The 19,150-nt window shown below is 43.6% G+C and overlaps 1 protein-coding gene across 1 annotated transcript in view; it reads left to right on the top strand.

Annotated features, from left to right (window-relative positions):
* bmp7b (bone morphogenetic protein 7b) overlaps positions 1–19,150 on the top strand; it is a 34,970-nt gene that overhangs the window by 11,782 nt on the left and 4,038 nt on the right. The window contains exons 2-5 of the mRNA XM_078169908.1: positions 9,296–9,488; positions 12,480–12,628; positions 15,717–15,920; positions 16,989–17,065. Of these exons, the coding sequence (XP_078026034.1) occupies positions 9,296–9,488; positions 12,480–12,628; positions 15,717–15,920; positions 16,989–17,065 (623 nt within the window). The remainder of the gene's footprint in view (positions 1–9,295; positions 9,489–12,479; positions 12,629–15,716; positions 15,921–16,988; positions 17,066–19,150) is intronic.

The raw sequence follows: 19,150 nt of genomic DNA, 5'->3' as shown, positions 1-19,150 counted from the left end.
CACGGAAGAACAGCAGTGAAGGACTGGAAGAGGATAGAAGACGGGTGGAAGACGCATACATTTTAATAATAACTAAATACCAGATGCCAAAATGGCACCTGTTTATTTTAATGGCAAAAAAGTTTTCTAGCCTTCAGGTTTACTCCTGAGTTATGCAGCCCACTGAATATGTGCAGTAGTGTTTCTCCCACTGGCCTCTCCCACAAGTTCCTGCTCGACTGAAAGACTCTACATTGTGATGACGTCACAGATTTTTAAATCACTTTTCTCATCTTGAGGAAAGTTTAACAAATATAAAACCACCATGGCTCAAAAATTCCAAATAGAAAGTCATAATTGACCTTGTTTATGGTTCAAGGTGTCCTGTCATATGTCTTTTACAATGGTGGTGTATGGGGAAAATGCTTTTTGGGCTGCAGGGGATTTTTTTCGTTGCAATACCACCAGTGACCACTGGGAAAGATTTGTTGCCAGGCTGGGTTGTTTGTCTGAGGGCCCGGGAAGATAGCGACAAGTGCAGCTGCAGCGACAGCTTCACTTCGATTCGTCAAAAAGAAAAGCGTTTTCCTGAGGCCAGCGTCTTAATAATTCTTTGCAATCAGAGCACTGCATATTTACACTATGCTACAAACTCCAGCAGCGTGAGGAGGCATTGAGCGTCTACTGTGGTTGCTGAGAGTTGAAAAATGTTGCGCACATCCCTGTCACTTTTTAACCAGCCATCTAATCACAGTGGAGGAGGGGCGGGACAAGTAGCCTACAACATAGACCAACCATTACATTTTATATGTACAAGTGCTGAACAGCAACAGCAATGAAGGAAAAGTATGTTAATACACTGTAGACTGTTTCCTCACCCACAAAATCCCATGAACCCACACAGACTAGTAATCACGCAGATCATCAGGGATTAATAATACAATATAGTACATGGGATTTATTGTTTTGTTTTTGATTTTTACTGTGGTTTTTAATTGGGTGTCAAGAATCGTGGAATTTCACTGGTATTGGTATCAACTGCTAAATTTCTGATATTGTGATATACCTATGAGAGTCGCTCTTCTCATCTGACTCTCCGATAGAAGATTAATCGGCGTATTTCCCAAAATGTTGAACTATACCTTCAAACCAAATATACCTGCATGGTTCAATACCAGTAGAGGTGATTTTGTAGTTTGGATGAACCGACCCTTCAGCACAGCTGCTGCGCGGGTGCTTTGTAAGCGCCAGAGAGAGGCTTTACAGTCAGATGCATTCCTGTGAGTTCCAGGCTGTTACATATCCAGTATAAATCTCTGGTCCATGATGCCCAGCGAAGCATGAGGTGGAACCCAGCACTACAGTTTACGGGTGCAGAGGGCAAGCATGTTTGATGGCTGCAGTGAGAGGGAGAGAAAGAGGTCAACGAAGCTGCTGAGTATAATCTGAGACCTCTCTGTGGCCCTCGAGCTAGAGAACGCAGAAAAGTTTGGTCTGACCACAGGTCTTAAATGTAAAGACTCTTCTTCCTGTGGTTACTGCCTTTACTTGCGCACAGGCTCAAAGGCACGTGTACGTGATCGTGCACACACACACACACACCCACACACACACACACACACTCTGTGGTGAGTTAATGATCGTTAAGTGTGAGTAAGTTATAGCATGAAACTCCACTGACCCTTTCCCAGGGAGCCAGTGCTGTCAGGGCCTACAGCAGTACAAATACATCACACAGGCATGATGTCATCAGTAGTCGCCAGTGGGCAGGATGTTTCCTAACGTGGTAATCGCCCTACTGTGGGTAGTCACCCGGTACCCAAGAGATCAAACCCTCTCTGCTCTTTATAGGATAAACATCTTGAGCAATCTGTCCCTTCCTTGCACTCCGTTTTTCTTCCTCTCGCTCCTTTTAACGCTCGGAAACTATGACTTACTTGTTCCCAGTACTGTGCTTAAAACATTGTTGAAGTAAGAGCAACAGAAAGAGACAGATCATTATGGTGCATCAGTCAAATTTTGCATGACTCTATGTAGTGTTGCAGTCCCCTTCATTTACTTCCAGATGAAGTGACCTGACCCTCATTTGACTTACTGCTTTTCTAGTCACTGGTTTGGGGAATCAGGTGTGCTGTTGGAGTTAATGGACTCTACAGGGATGCAGAGTGAGGTGCAGATAATGGTTGCACAGTTATCTCAAGAGAACTGAAGGTGGGATTAGAGGAAGGGGGGGAGCTTAAGCTGTTGGTTGAGAGAAGTGAGAGGGGTGCCAGGGGTGAGATCTCCCCCCTGCGGAGCAGCGGAAGCGTGCAAGGCGGGACTGAGGGGTGTGAGGGTGCCGAACAGACGCTTGGGCTAATTCGAGCCGTCAGCTTTGGCCGCTGCTGCTCCGGAGCTTGAGGTGTCGGAGAAGTGTCTTTAGGTCTACTGGCCCGGCAGGAGAGGGGGAGAGGAGGGAGAAAGGAGGGGAGAAGGAAGGGAGGGACATGCAAGAGGAGACACAAAGATTTTAAAGGCTGGTGATGTTCTGTATTTTTGTTATTGTCAACAAATCCCCTGACACTAAAACCAACAGTGCATTCGTCCATATCTGAACACGCTCACACAGCAAACAGGAGGAAATAGTGTATTTGTCAGGGCCGAATATTTGACTGTTCATTCACTGGGTAGCTATATGATTTTCAGTTCTGGGATTAGGATATTCTCCATTTAAAAAGGTCCAATAAAGAACACGTAATAAATATAAATCTTAATGTTTCCCATACACTGATTTATATCATGCCAAGATATCAACTTTGACTGCTACATATTGATTTACTAGTTTTTTGAGCTCTGCTCTGCGCTGGGAAGGTTGATGAGACACTGCCTGCACATGCAAAGTGACAGGGTTAACTGTTAGCGTCACACAGCTAACTGTAACTAACTGTTAATGCGGGTTTAACGAGGGGTCGAGACGATTTTGTGTTGGTGAGAGTCATGGATGTATAAAGAGAACAGGTTACAGCGTCAGAGGTTGCGCCCTGTTCATATCTGTGAAAGTTGCTCAGTTGTGCATGATGCCAAAAATTCGACTCCCATGTGCCTCTGCATTGTTGGGCCTGTAGAGCAAGCACACAAGAGACTTTCACTAGTCAAGCACATAACCTACAGTTTACCTATCCGCTACCTTGAATTGGGATAATATAGTTAAATCGTTTGGCTCTTGTAGAATTTCCAAATGCTATCGGACCAAATGTATCAAATCCTGATAGTGAAACGGGTCATTTCATGGTGTTAATGATGCTCAGATAAATGAATCCCCTGATTAACAGACTTGTCCTTCACAATGATAGTCTCTGGGAAATAGTCGTTTTGGGTTCCATGGCATCACGTGACAAAGTTGTAATTCCAGCGTTTGGTCACTGTGTCAGTTTTTCTTTAAAGTCTGGTGCCGAGTCTTTGGGCTTGGCATTATTTGGGACAATTTAATATCTTTGTGTTGGATGTTAGCTGCAGCTTTCTGTGTAAGCCTGTACTTAGCAGACAGATGTTGAACTGACCATTCGCCGAGTAGAGTGTGGCAAGGGAACTGCTGTGTCTAATCTGTGTTAACAGAAACACTGAATCTCACAACTACAAATCTCAAATCTTGGAGCTAGTTTGCTGTTTCTGAGCATCTGCTACTGTTTCCCAGCTTTGTGGGCGTTGTTTCATTGTCTGTTATTATGTCACAAAAATTGCATGATATGACCTTGTGTAACCAGACGCATTGAGACTAAGATGTGCATACAACACACCAAGGTTTTTGGAAAATGTTTCTTATCGTAATTGTCAAAAGCTTTGAACAGTCGCTGTTGATTACTACTGAAACACTGGAGCCCAAAAAAAGAGTGTATGGCTCCAGGCCTAGAGTTTGTTAGGGACTATTCTCAGCTGCGAGTATTTACAGTGGCAGGATGATGTGTGTTGGATAGACTCACAATAAACTGCTGTGCTACTGTTCATTGTAATAAAGGAACATGTAACCTTTGATAAGTATAAGATAAGTTTGATAAGTTAAGTATATCCAGCTTTGGCTACACAAATGATATTTGGTAAATGATACGGTAAATGAAATGAAATTGAGAGATCATAGCTGTAAAAAGTGAACCTTAAATCACAGCTGATCATTCTCTGGATAAAGATCAGAGTTTTTGGCTGTTAGCAGGCTGTCAGTGGAGGACGTGATAAGGAAGCCGTACGCCTTGTTGGGAAGCATAAATCTTGAAAGATGCTAACACAGTGTTCATACCATAGCAACTCTGGTTGCCAGGTGCACAGAAGGTTTGGAGGTGGGAGAAGTCGTTATCATCCCGAAATCTCTGATGTGTGCTGCTGCGCACGTGTGTGGCCCGCATAAGTCAAATGATGTGGGATGACTGTGCATCCTCAGCAGTTTGTATAAAAAGCAAATAAGACGTCGGACCAAATGATAAAAGCAGCTCACTGTGTACGTGTATGTTTATGTGCTGGTGTGTGTTTGTCTCTTTGCATGTGTGTGTTGTTGCATCTCTAATTATGGATTACAGAAACCCATAATGATTGTGTTACCGTGCTGTGACGCACAAGACCGTTCGCTTCACAGGAAACACTTTGTGATAGTTGTGTGTGTGTGAGAGGAGCAGCAGCTGACTTCCTCAGAATGAAGGGCTCATAAGCCATGAGAGGGTGTGTTCCCCATGTTTGTGGTGTGCGTATGTTTGTGACACAGGTGGGGCGATGGCTACTCACTTCCTCCCAGAGGAAGTCATAAATGCACCCGCCTGGCTTTGACTGTGCCTCTTCCCCTCATCTAATGACTGCCATACTGCTGTAATGGCCTGTAAGAGACAGAGAAAGAAACACAGAGACAAAGACACGGGCTAAAGCTACACTCTGTAGGCTGCTCTCATTTTCTCTTACATGAAATTTGTGCATTGAGGAGTGGAAATGGAAAGCAGTGCAAGAGAAATAGTTAGTGTGGGAGTTTCACAGCAGCATCCAGCTGTTCTCACGAGCGGAGATAAAGAGCTTTTACAGTGAAGGGGCGGGCGGCTGCTCCGGAGGCTAAAGAACAGGTCTGGCTTTCTCCCCAGAGGGAGTGCACCTGCGCTGGGCTGCAGGAGGAGGGAGAGGTCCCTGGTGTGGTGGAAGAAAAAACAGGCCCTGGAGCAGAGAGATGTGAAGGAGAAATAAAAATGTGCAAAAGGGCAACAACACACGAAGTAATTGGATCGATGAAAATAAAAACGCTAGTCCTCACTTTTGTTGAAATAAAACTAACGCTTTTTAAAGGTCCAGTGTGTAGGATGTAAGGGCATCTTTTGGCAGCAATGGTATATAATATTAATAGCGTTATTTTTGTATGTGTACAGTCACCTAAAAATAAGAATCATTGTGTTTTTGTTACTGTAGGATGAGCCCTTTATATCTACATACAAAGTGGGGCCTCTTCCACTGCCATGTTGTTCGCCCAAAACGGACAAACCAAATCACTGGCTCTAGATACATTTACGTTTTTATGCTCTCCTACATGCATTGGACACTGGGGAAATTTCAGTTCTGCAACCTCAACGCTAGATGCCACTAAATCCTACACACTTTAACGAGTCAGAAGCCCAAAAGGTTGCAACCACTGGGCGAGAATACAGTGACATAGAGTCAGGTGGAGTGTGGAGGGTGAGGTTAGCTTCAGGTGTAGCTTTAGACTTCTGCAGCACAGATGATGTGAAATTGATAAAGGCCTACCTCCATTGTTTTCAGGAAGACTCAAACAGCTTTTCAAACTGGTCCAATGTGTGTCCGCAGCAGATCGAGGACAATGGGAGCCTAAAGCTAGGCCATCTAATGGCCAACAGAGAGCAGAGCTGTCCCTCACTGAAGAGTAATTAGATCCTTTCTTTACTCCTGCTCTGGCCAATCATCTCACAGTGCTGCCTTTGTATAATGTCCTTCAGCAACTGGGTTTAATAGAGACATAAATGAAAGGGGGTGTAGGTTAGAGAGCCCACTGGGAAAACTGCATAAGAGGGAAGAGGGGAAACAGGGCCGAGGAGGACAAAGAGGCAGGTGTGCAGTGAAAGAAATAACTCGCACTAGCAGTGAAACATGCATAACATTTACATCATTGCGCACTTTTATTACAAACAGCTGGTGCAGAACAAGTATGCTGCCTTCAGAAATTCTTTTGAATTGTAGTGTGTGTGTGTGTGTGTGTGTGTGTGTGTTGTCCATAAGTGAGATGATAGCTCGGTAAAGATCCAATAAAAGTTGTGCCGAGTTTAGAGGCAGTCGACTTTGATAAAGGATTGTCAAGTGACAGTGGATGGCTGATGGATGGCTGCTGATGAAGACAGCAGAGAGAGGTGCTGCTGGAGAGGAGTGTCCTCTGTCACCAGCTGTGACTCAGCCCTGCAGGGGCATGTGGTTGATGTACGATACCGCCAGGGCAATGCGATGATGTTGTTCCTGAGAGACGACTACAGTGCCCCTCAACAAGCAAAGACCCAGAGGCAGAGGTGGACACCTTTATGAGAGACAACCCCCAGCATCCAACACTGTGCTGTTACACGACACCAGTAAACTCACACTGGCACTGAAATGCTTGGACTCTGTTGGTAAACTTGGTAAACTGTTAGCAATGTGATGCTAACAGTTAGTGGGTCAAGTGTGTGTCCTGTGTGTGTGTGGCTGGGTGGACTCTCACAGCTGTCTTTGGCACGGAGCCATAGACTGTAAAAATAATGGATTTAGCTAACATGACATCACCAATTGGCTTGTGGACTCCTGTTTTGAAGCCTCAAGTTTGGCATTTTGGCTGACACCATCTCGTTTTTTTGGAGCCAGAGGTGACAACATTTAAACAAGAGGCTGGCACTGTGGAGGAGCGAGGGGTGGATCTGAGAAGCCAAGGACACTATCGACAGACAGACTGTCATTTAAAGCAGCCCGCCTTTAATAACGCTTAACTTTAACCCCTATAGGCTGTAAACATGTTTATATCTGCTATGAAGTTGGGTATTTTCATTTTTAACAGGGGGGTCTATGGGGATCGACTGGCTTCTGGAGCCAGCATTAAGTGGCCGTTCAAAGAACTGCAGTGTTTGGAAGATCCATGTTGGCTTCATTTTTCATACTACTTGCACGGACACTCCAGCACCAGCAGCTACCGTTAATACAATCTGTGAGATGCCACCAAAATGCTAAAAGTATTGCTTAACTATAAAGCACTCCATTCAAACTCTAGCCCTTTTTAAACAGGAATTATGCAAATTTGCAGGAAAGCCCAATCAGTCTTTTTTCAGCATTGGCAGTATAAAAACAAAATCGGGGAGTGCAGCAAAATGCCACCTACCTACTTTTGTTCATACAGAATGCGCCTTTTTCGGGGCAATGGGGGGGCGTGAGCAAGTAACAAAATGTGTAGCTCAGCGTGTGACATAAACAGTGACGTGGGAGGGAAGCTGCGGCTGATCAGTCCTTCAGCAATTCTCTTGTAAGTTGGCCTGTTCTTCACCGTCCCCGTCATCTGACGGTTAACGGCATCTTCGCTTGCGAGGGCAAGGAGGGCGCACAATTCCTTGTCTCCCCAGTTGCTCATCTTTACAGTGTCTGTCAGGTTTGTGTTTCCCTCTTGCTACTAGCTGCTCGCTAACTCCTGCTATCAGCTGTTTCCTGTTTATCCATGGCCAGTGGGTCGCATGTGCCGCGTCTTCAACAGCCCCTCCCATTGCGGAAGGCTGCCTTGGTCTGTTTAAACTAACAGGGTTCCGCCAACATGTCTACCCTACTAGGTGGAAAATTGGGCAGCTCGGATCAACTCGCCAATCCGGCTCTGTGTGTCTAAACGCTTGCAGCTTGCCGGCAAAACGGGCCAACATTCGCGGAAAATCTGGCGGTGTAAAAGGGGCTTATGTGTATCAAATGAAGTACTCTATTAGTATTGGTATTGGTATTTTAGATTTTTAAACATTACCCAGCCATAGTTATCCTATGCTGCTTCATCATCAGGCCAACATACAATACTTACACAATACTTTGGTTTATGACCAAATACCTGCACTTGTTTTTAACGCTAAGTACCACATGTTAGAATGCTGAAACACTATGCTCAGCATCAGCATGCTGGTATTTTAAGTGTGAGCATGTTAGCATGCTGATGACAGCATTCAGTTTAAAACCCCGCTGTGCCTACAGGCTTGCAGAGCTGCTAGCATGGCTGTTGACTCGTAGTTTTCTTTCATGTAATCAGTTCATCTTTGGATACATGAATGTTCGGGGAGTCCGACCCCCAAACCTTAAGATTCAGTTTGCAATGACATATCAAGCACTTTATTATCTCTGGTTCTGATAAGTGCTATATAATTAGGGGAGAGAGGGAATCTCACAATCTCTACTCTGAACTACGGTGCATAGAAAGAGGACAGGATCAAGACAAGACAAAACAACTGCCCAAAATGCCACTGGGTCAGGGTAGCTCAAGTATTGCTTTTATGGTTGTTGCAAACTTAAAAAGCATTAAGTGTGTTTGTGTGTATGAATGTGTTTGTATGGATGCGAGTATGTGTGGGCGGTCTCCCTGACAGTTGATAAAGAGGGAGGTGGAGGGTGAGCCAGGAGATGATGAGAGACAAGGCGCTGACCCCTGGGATGTCCTGCTGGGACATGAGAGGAGCGAGGTCGGGGGGGCACGTCTTGGGGTTGGGATGATGGGATGAGAGAGAAGAGGGGATGGGGTACACCAAACATGGAGCCCCCAACTCATGAGAACCAGATGAAGGGCAGACTGGATGACTCTCTGGGGCTATGAGAGGAAGAGAGGGAGAAGAAAGGGGCTCATAAAGCTGTCAGAGTCCGCCTGCATCTCTCTATCATGGCTCAGTGTGCGCCAGATGCACTGCTCCTAGTGCTAGTCCTCATGAATGTTTCAATCATAAGCCAACATATGTACTGCATATCTATAGATGTTTTTAATCTGGGACTGGCCCCGAGTCTGACAAGCTATGTCAGCTCCTTGCTAACAACTGAGGGTTGATGGACTGTAGAGGAAGAATAAATAGTAGGTAATCAGAGAGAAAAGAAGTTTGTTCTTGACCTCTTTTGCAGACATGTTTTGTTTCTTTTAAAGATGAAACTCAATACCACACAAAAAAACATTTATGTTTCAAATGAAGCCGCATCAACCCTCCGTGTCTTCCTGCATGTATTGTGTATCCCTGCTGATGAACGAGGGAAGAAAAGAGCTCATGTGAAAAGCAGAAACATTCCCTGCTAACTTACCATCTGTCTGATGATCCAATATTTTACTTTTTATTTGCAGTGGAGCACGATAAGGAGTTCCTACCAGTGCGGCGGCATCACCGAGAGTTCAGATTCGACCTATCGCGGATCCCAGAGGGCGAGGCGGTCACTGCTGCCGAGTTTCGTATATACAAAGACTTCATCCACGAACGTTTCGATAACGAGACCTTCCGCATCAGCGTCTACCAGGTGTTAGAGGAACACTCTGATAGGTAAGCATGGGTTTATGGTTTAATGTTTGTGCATCAACAATGTATATTTCAATATTGTAAACCAACAAGCTCGTTCACACCATAGACTGTATAAATAAGCGACGTAGCTACTGTGATGTCACCCTTGGGTAAATGGACTGCACTTGTATAGTGCTTTTCTAGTCTTCTGGCCACTTAAAGCACCCTTACACTACATATCACATTCACCCATTCACACACAGATGGCTGAGGCTACCATACAGGGAGCCACCTGCTACTCAGTAACCATTCACATGCTTTCACACACTGATGAAACAGCCACTGAGATTTGGGGTTCAGTATCTTGTCCAAGGATGCTTTCACATGTGGACTGGAGGAGCCAGGGATTGAACTGCCAAGTGGTAGACAACCTGCTCTACCTCTGAGCCACAGCCGCCCATGGGCTGGACTCTGGGTTTGTGGGCTGCCGTTTTGAAGCCTCGAGTTCGACATTTTGGCCATAGTCATCTTGGTTTTTTGGAGCCAAAACGACCGTATTTGGACGAGAGCTGTGGAGGAGCAAGGAGTGGATTTGACTCACAGATAATCTGTAACTCAAGCAGCCCTGCCCTTAAATATGTTTAACTTTGGGCCTTGGTAAAATGTAACCTGGTGAGTTATAAAAAGCTCCACCCTTCGTACAGTTGTCCTGATTGTTCACATATTCAGTGACCAAAACTGTTTTTTTGTACCAGGCTGTAACTTGTTTATTTCTGCTGTAAAGTTGGGCATTTTAACATTGGGGTCGATTGGGATTTATTTCTTTTTGGATTCAGCCTCAAGTGGACATAGTTGACGTAGTGGTCAAACCATGCAATTACAACTTCCATGGCATATGTGATGTCATGGGCCCCAAAACATTTTTTCCTTAGACTTACATTGTGAAAGAGAGGTCTGTAAAGGAAAAAAGGTCTGTGGATTTTTTTTTTCTTTTTTTTTTCAACTCCGCCTGTGCAAACACTTAAATAGCCCATATTTAAATCATTACGTCATAAAAGTTGTGAAATTTACTCATATCTGAATACATAGTTATTTTCCTTTCATTCATGTGAATGACGCCAAGTTGTTAAGAGGCGGAGTTAAAGGGAACCCTAGTGTGCTTGCTTGAAGGGCCCAACGATGCGGGAGATCCCACTAATGTCACACCCGGAAGTATACCCAAATTGTGAAATTACAACTTCCAGGTGCTTCACATGATGCCATGGGGCCCAAAACAAAATTTTCCCATAGACTTACATTGTGAGAAACACATCTGTTAATCAGAGGATGAATTTTTTGAGCATCACAATATCAGGATTTGATCCATTTGGTCTGATAGCATTTGGAAAGTCTAGAAGAGCTGCATGATTTAATTAGGTAGTGGAGGGCTAAACTGTAAGTTACGTGCTTGGCCTATGCAAGTCTCTTTTGTGCTTTCTCTATGGGCCATGCTGTGCAGAAGCACACAAAATTCAAACTTTTTGGCTTTAAGCGCCACTGAGCAGCTTCATAGGAACAATCAAGGCCCTGCTTCCATCGCTGTATCCAGTTCCCTTTAGGAGCTGTGCACATGCTGCGTCTTTTGCGCCCTCAAATTCATTGTTTTCAAGAGGAAAGATCAGCTCTGCACTCAGGATTTCTGGTAAGGAGGCTATGATATGGTGCTGGCTGTGGCCACTTAGCAACATCAGATGCAACCTGCTTTAGTGTCCTTGAAAGTTGGCACAGAGTAGGCACAAAGAGTAGCACCCAGCACCTGACCTCGCGCTTTCCAGGCATTTGAAAGATGCGGCATGTGTACGAGCCCTTATAAATCTATGTCACAGTCCGGCTACATTCCTTATGATAAAGTTAGTTATCTGGAGGAGATGACATTTGCTGACATTTCCATTTTCTTAAATGTGAATAATTGTTTTACATCATCAGCCTTTTTCACAGCAGACACTTCAACTTGTCATAGACGGAAAGCACAGTATTTACATCAGTGCTTTTTCTACTGCGATATGTGAAAATGTCTTTGTGAAAAGGGTCTATTGTTAATTGAATAGCGTTGGATTTTGGACTAATGTTTGTAAATTAAAGTCACCTTAGGATCCGGGTATTTGATAATTGCATTTGTTATTATTTTCTTATATTTTATTGACAGGACAATTACTTAATTAGTTAAAAGATTTCATATTTATCAATGATGAATGTCAGGATTAATCGCAGTCCTTATCCAGAATCTTCTCCAATCAGAGCAGGTCTTAACCGCAGCTTCTCCATGTGGCTAATCTGGGCCGGCCTGAAGGTGTATGTAACTCAGGAATGGCCCATGTCCTGCTCTCCTCAACCCCTCCTAAAGGTTTCTGTTGTCCAGAGGGAACAACACAGTCATTTATTCCTCTGCCAGGGACGGGCCTGGGTACATGAATGAACCAGAGCTCTGTGACACACTATCCGCCCAGTCAGAAAATAGGTCGGGATACATGAATGGCCACATGAAGAACAAGGGATTTTAGTCTCTGATGGTGAAAGAGTAGAAAATCCAGAGTTCAGCGTTGGACAATAGGACTGACTTGGATATGCACTATTTCACCCGCTAATTTTCACACAGTTTTTTCCTCGTGCGCAGCTGTGTTTTTTTTCTCCCTCTCGCTGTCTTTGGCTTTCTGGCTCTCCCACAAAATTCCAGCCAGTGATGGACTGTGTGTAGTGTATGAAAGGACCGGTCGTTTATAAAGCCATTATTGTCAATTAAGAAAATGAAGTGTTCCCCTGGGCCTCACCATCTGGAGCCCTCCCTCCCTCACTCTCTTTCTTGCTCCATCACTCTTCCTCTTCGTTTCACTCCGTCACACTCCTCCGACTCCCTCTCTCCACTCCATTACTTTGCTTCGGTCACTTAGCTTTACACCCTGTCACATGGCTTCAACCTATCTTTTGCAATTGTGCATATAATCCCTGTTGACTTGTGCTCATCTCTGACTTTATTATCTCCTGTGTCCTCTACAGGGAGTCAGACCTGTTTCTGCTGGACTCGCGGGTGATCTGGGCAGCAGAGGAGGGCTGGTTGGTGTTTGATGTTACAGCCACCAGTAACCACTGGGTCCTGAACCCTGGCAGGAACCTGGGTCTACAGCTCGCCCTGGAGAGCACAAATGGTGAGTGTCACACAGATGGGTCTGTTCCCTGGCACTTAGACAGTAAGCTGAAGATGAAGAAAACAGATCAGAAAAGGACAAAAACAAAAGGTGCAAAGACAAGGTGACAAGATTAATGAACACCCTTTCTGACAGTGTAAACAAGAATTCCACAATAAATTATTAAACTTAGATTGCAAAGGTTTACTTAGTGGTAAATGGGAGCCATCTTCATTTGAATTTAAGTATTGTAAGTATCAATTAAAGTAGCTTAACCAGTTAAAGTAGTAACCACCAGTTATCCACCAGTTTCCCTTTCTTGTGAACATGATATCTCAAGGAGATTTCTTTAAATTTGGCACAAACATCCACATGGAATCCATGATGAGCTGATTTAATTTGGTGGTCATAGGTCAAAGGTCAAGGTCACTGTGACCTTGTCTGTCTCATTCTTGTGAACATGGTATCTCAAGAACACCACGAGGGATTAATATTATATATACATATATATATATATATATATATATATATATATATATTTTTTTTTTTTTCAAATTTGGCACAGATATTCACTTGGACTCAGATTAGATTTTGGTGGTCAAAGGTCGAGGTCATTGTGACCTTGCATATGTTTCATTCTTATGAAAGCAATATCTCAAGAAGGCCTTGAGGGAGTCTCCTTAAATTTGCCACAAAGGTCCACTTGGACTCAAGAATGAACTGATCTGAGTTTCATCATCAAAAGTCACTGTGACCTCACAAAACATGTTTTTGGCCATACCTCAAGCATTCTTATGTAATTATGACAAAATTTCACAAAAATGTCTCATAGGATGAAACGAAGAAATGCTGACATTTTCAAAAGGTCAAAGGTAAACACTGTGAACACTGTAATGTTCTCCAAAAACACTTTTCTGGCCATTATTCAGCATCATATCTCAGGAACAGAAGGGGAGATATTTGGTGAGCTACTGAATTGGTGAGACTAATCTTGGGTGTCCACCTTGAAACTGTGCTGATTGTGCGGATCTTCTGCGACGCCAGGGGGTCCATGTTTTCATGGACATGGATGCAAACTGTAAGTGCAACTTGACAGTTGTGCAGAGGCATACAACTGTCTAATTGACTAATGGAGACAACGATTTTTTAAACTGGTCCAGTACTAAGCAAGAGAACTTCAGCCAGCAGCCATGAAAACAGGCTGTAATCAAAGTGCATGTTTGCACTGTCAGTTTACATCTACTGAAAGTGTTTGTTTTTGCCACTGACAGGGCCAGATTGATTTTTTAAGTGTCCAACAACATTATGGAAAGGATCCCAAAGGAGACAGATCCTTTTTGTTTAACTAGAAGCAGCCCCAAAATCACTATCGCCAAACCCACCAGACTCCATTTGAATAAACAGTCATTTCAGCATGTATGGAGTCAGAATATTTTCACATCTAACTGGATGAATCAGAGGTTGTATTTCAACCAAACCAGAGATGGTGATTGTTGGAACAGTGGAGAGATGAAGTAATACACCTTTTATGAGTTTCATTCTGTTTCTCTCAGCTTTAAATTAAGTGCGCTTTACGATGATAAAATTGGTGTTCATTTAAATAGAATCTGTTGGGTTTGGCTGTTTGTGTACAGCAAAAAGGATCTTACTCTATGACAACAAGGTCTATCTCTGGCAAAAAAAAAAAAAATTTTAAGTGAATGTAAATTGACGGTGCACAAATGCCCCGACTGGTTACGTTACAGCCGGTTTTCGCCACTGCTGGCTGCATCACTCTTTCTCAAATAAGTGACTTGTGATAGACACATAAACATAAGAAAATACGGTCCAGGTTAAAATACCAGAGGTACCCTTTAAAATCTTGCTTATTCTTACTCTAATTACATTTTAAAGTATCCCTTAGTGGAAACTGGTTGATAGCTGGTGGTAATTACTTTAACTGAATCAGCTAGAAAACATGTGAAAATAAGGCCCAGGTAAAATAATACTGAAGTTACTCTTTAAGGGAAAAACTGCAAAATAAAGTGTAAAACGTAATGCTAGATTTGTGTAGCTGATAGCATTTATAGAAGCTTACAAGTAAATGCAACAAGTTAACTCTGTTCTTGAGGTCAAACAAATCCAAATTAACTGTGTGTGTCACTGTAATGTGGAGTTGATGTTGTTGGATTTCTAACAAACATCCAAATTACATCATGTATTGACATCATGGCTGTTCTCTCACACGCCAAAGAATCTGTTGATTCATTTTGCGTGTGTACACAGCAAAGATAAATCAAACCCTGCTCCTCATCATTCATCATCAGTCATCCATCCCCGTCTCCATCCGTCATACCCTCAGCATCATTAGCAGGCATGCAGAAAATACACTGTGTTATCAAAAGGATAACATCTCAGCAGCAGTTTGTCATCACAAGGCTCGGATGTTAGTCAGTGCAGAACTTTATCAGCAAACAGTGTGAAGTACAAGAGTGTGTTTGAGAATATTATCTCTTACAGGATGGCAGGATATTACATGTTAGCTGAGGAAAACAGACACTGTACTGCTTTCATATCGGAGAGAGGAGTGCTGGAGAGGCTGTATCCATGAGTGTGTGTTTGTGTATGAAGGGTTATGGGTGAGCATGCACAGACAGGCACACGGGACATCCCGTCGCCAGCGGCGACCAGAAGCCTTGATTTACCACATAACGGCGATCAGACACACATTCTTCTATGTGAGAAGTAGATAGGCACTGCAGGAGAGCACATGCACGAGCATGCACAAACACACCCACACAGACACGCACTCACGCACAAGGAGAGAGGCTTTGATGTTCAGTGCTACATTTGTTCTTGGCATTTCAGAGGTGGAGAAGGGATGAGAAAAAGGGAAAGGAATTCACAGAGGAAAATCTCATTTGTAAAAGAGACAAAAGTGTTTGCAGCGAGCAAAGGGACGACCACACACATGCAAAATAAACTCTAAACACCAGCACACCAAGTGGGCACACATTTATTTGATTTCCAAAGCATTCCTTTTCTCCTCTCACATCGCATTGTTTGAATAAAATCTAGATTTCTGTGATGCCAACACCTGTTGTGCTGCTCTCTCTGTCTCCCCCTACAGGAGAGAGCATCAACCCTCGTGTGGCCGGGCTGATTGGTCGCAGTGGGCCTCAGAATAAACAGCCCTTCATGGTGGCCTTCTTCAAAGCCACTGAGGTGCACCTGCGAAGCATCCGCTCAGCGCAAGGGGGGGCCAAGCAGCGTAACCCCAACCGCTCCAAAGGGACAAAGAGCCAAGAGGCGCTGCGAGTGGCCAATGTTGCAGGTAATCACGCAATGTGTGTGTGTGCGTGTTGTATATAGTCTACACTGATGTATGTGGTTGTGTTGTTCTTTTGTTGGCTGAGCGAGGAATCCATGGAATGGGCCGCAGATGACTGGTCGGACCATATGTGAATTCTCCAAACATACAGTGTGCACTCACTGGCATGCAAACACATGTATCCACAAATACACAACACATCCGGACCGACAAAAGTATGCCATTGGAGCTGATGTGATTGTTGCAGGACAAAACAAGCGATGCATACTCGGGGCCTTTGTTTTAGAGGTGTGAGCGGGCTGTGTTTATGTGAAGCGCTGAAACATTAGACTGTAATGCCTGAGCTTCAAATATCCCTCTGCTGTCTTTGTTTATTTACACAAGCATTACATAGCAGTTGGGGCCAAGTTCCCTGCATGGAGGTAAGGCAGCGCAGGCTTTTATGGCAGAACACATCTGCGGTGTGCTGTGGGGCAACCGGGGCCACAACACATGGACCAAATGGGCCTGTTTGGAACTTTGGATACCAGCGGTCTTTAACTGGATGATGAGAACCAGTCACTCATGATCATTTCCAATGTGAACCACTCTCAGGAACTAATGTACCACAGAGCCCCAGAGGTCACCAGAGGAAGCGAGAGAGATACCATTAGATAGAAAACAGACGATTCTTTTTTTTTTTTTAACACGTGGATCGGGGTAAAAGGGGGAAAGAAATGTTGAAATGAGTGAAGAGAAAGGAAAGAGAGTAAGTTATGAAACAAGGGGCGAGCCTGCTCTGTGTGCACATCTGTTCCATCCAGTGGAAACTCAAGCCCAGCACAGTGACCTCTGAGCAGGGTGGCCCATTCATTTGAAACAATTACCAAACTGCTGCTGTATCTGGAGGTGATTTCCTTCAGCCATTGTTTAAACGTTGATGTTTTGTATGAGGATTCTGTTTAGCTCTGTTCTTTATCATCTCTGTCTAATTGGGGTCTGAATGCAGTAAATAGTCACTCTCGTAGCTGGATGGCATAATAGCGCATGTGTTGAGGTATAATCTCTCTCTGTGTATGTCTTCTTCCTCAGAGAACAGCAGTACTGATCAGAAGCAGGCGTGTAAGAAGCATGAGCTCTACGTCAGTTTCAGAGACTTGGGGTGGCAGGTACGGAAAACATTCCTCTCCCAGATAGCCCAAAAGTGCTCGCCCCGACAGAGGCCTAAATCAGACACTCCAGGTTGCAGGTCTCATCCCAGAATCCTGATAAATGACACACTAGATTCAGCTCACATAATACTTTAGCCCAAGGGTATGATTTCCACAGGGGACAAGTCCATCACACTCTTACAGTGTCAGCCTGATGCTCTCACTAAAATCTCTCTGAACTGTGTCCTTTTACTCTCTCACTTTGAGGCAGTTTCATTTGTAACCATACGCTCAGAGCAATGAGCTTAAAGGGACAGTTCACCTGCAAAATGATTCATCGTGTATCAATTACCCACGGTGTTGTTGTTGGGTTTTTTTTGCATGCCTCCAGGATCCAAAAACAGTCAACGTTCTTCATGAATTAAAGTCATAGGGGTCCACATTTACCAAACGCAAAACAATTTCAAAGCATGAGCATTCACCTGCGTATGAGCTCCACCTGAGCAGAGTTACAACGCACGTGCGCCACTCTGCCATACATGAGACTGTTTGTAGTGACATGTTTCAAATCATAATTTTTTTTAGCACTGTCGAGTTATTTTGGTTTTCAGCCTCAATGTCTGCCTAAACTCGACCGACACAGGGCACTGAACAACTCCATTCATTTTTCCTTTTCTTAATGAAGCAGTTGGTTTCCACACACATGAAACAGTCAATAATATGTTGATAACCTTAAAGAAAACACCTTAAAATCATGTTGATTAAATCAGTCAATTCAATCAGTAGAATCAGTTAACTGAAATCTCTTATGTTCATCACTTTAGTTAACTCAATAAACATATTTGAAAAAAACATATATTAATCATAATCAGACATCATGTGTTCACAAAAACAAACTCATAATTGGATCATGTCAACTTAAACCTTTAAATGATATATACACCACTGAATTATAGATTCTGCTATCAAGCTAATCAAATGTAATCCATCAACAGAATTAACAAACTAAACTCTTCAGCCACCACACACAACTCAGACATAAACCACAAACACATGAAATGTTAGGCTAAATAAGGTGAACACATATTTTTAACCTGATGAGACGCCATCACACAAACCCAAAAAATAACCCGCACTGAATGAATAAGTGAAACTACTAATGGATTGCTCACTTTCCCTAATAAGCATCACATCTCACAAACATATGTTTTACTTGTGCAGATCAAATTAATTATTACCAATCCAAAGCATACCAGTAGCGTCTCTGCAGTCATCTAAGCATTGATGCGTCAAACATTTCCCTGGCTCTCAGGCCCCCGCCCCCCTCTCCCTCTCTCTCTCTCTCTCTCTCTCTCTCTCTCTACCTGCATGCCAGGGGCCTGAGTTGCCACACCTATTCAATTAATATCCTCCACGCTGCCCTCTTGTGCTACTTAATTGTTTGCGTTTTTCAGATTTTCTTTAACAAATTTAGGTAAAGCGGTTGGTAATCGATATACGAATAGTCATTTTGCGGGATTCTTTGAGATTTTCTTTTTGTTATTTAGGCATACACTGTACAGTCTTAACCGGTTTAACATCTGTGTGAGTCACACTGGTGTAATGTTACAGACTTCTGCAAGCAAACAAACTTCTACCTGCCTCTGAGCTTTGAAACTAATCTTTATTGACAATTGTCAATAGCCAGAACAGTGTGCAGTGGCTGAGAGGCTGTTTCATTGTCTATTGAGCACATAAATTGTGAGGTTTTGCAACAACATTTCTAAAATGCCACAGTGTATGCCCAGCTTACTTCGTCATACCTCTAAGTGTGATGACTAAGGGTGTTAGGAGGGTGCAGGAGATATTTTGTCTGAGGGGCAGGGCCAACAGTGTCAACTTTATAAACCCCTAGAAGAGCTTCAATGTGTCCCCCTCACTTCTAAAACCTTATGTGCGACCATTGGCTCAAATCTGGCTGCTAACTGGAGCTAATGTTTAGCCTAAGTTGGCCCCATGCATGCACTGGCAAAACTGTGTCTGTATCTGTGGGCCAGATCCAGTCTCAAATTCCAGACACACCTTGAGTGTAACTGATACTGAGGCATACTCAAGGTACTTTTA

Source organism: Epinephelus lanceolatus, chromosome 8 (assembly GCF_041903045.1).
Source record: "Epinephelus lanceolatus isolate andai-2023 chromosome 8, ASM4190304v1, whole genome shotgun sequence".
Taxonomy (NCBI): domain Eukaryota; kingdom Metazoa; phylum Chordata; class Actinopteri; order Perciformes; family Serranidae; genus Epinephelus; species Epinephelus lanceolatus.
The sequence above is the reverse complement of the archived record's forward strand: the minus strand, read 5'-3'. Positions and strand labels throughout refer to the sequence as shown.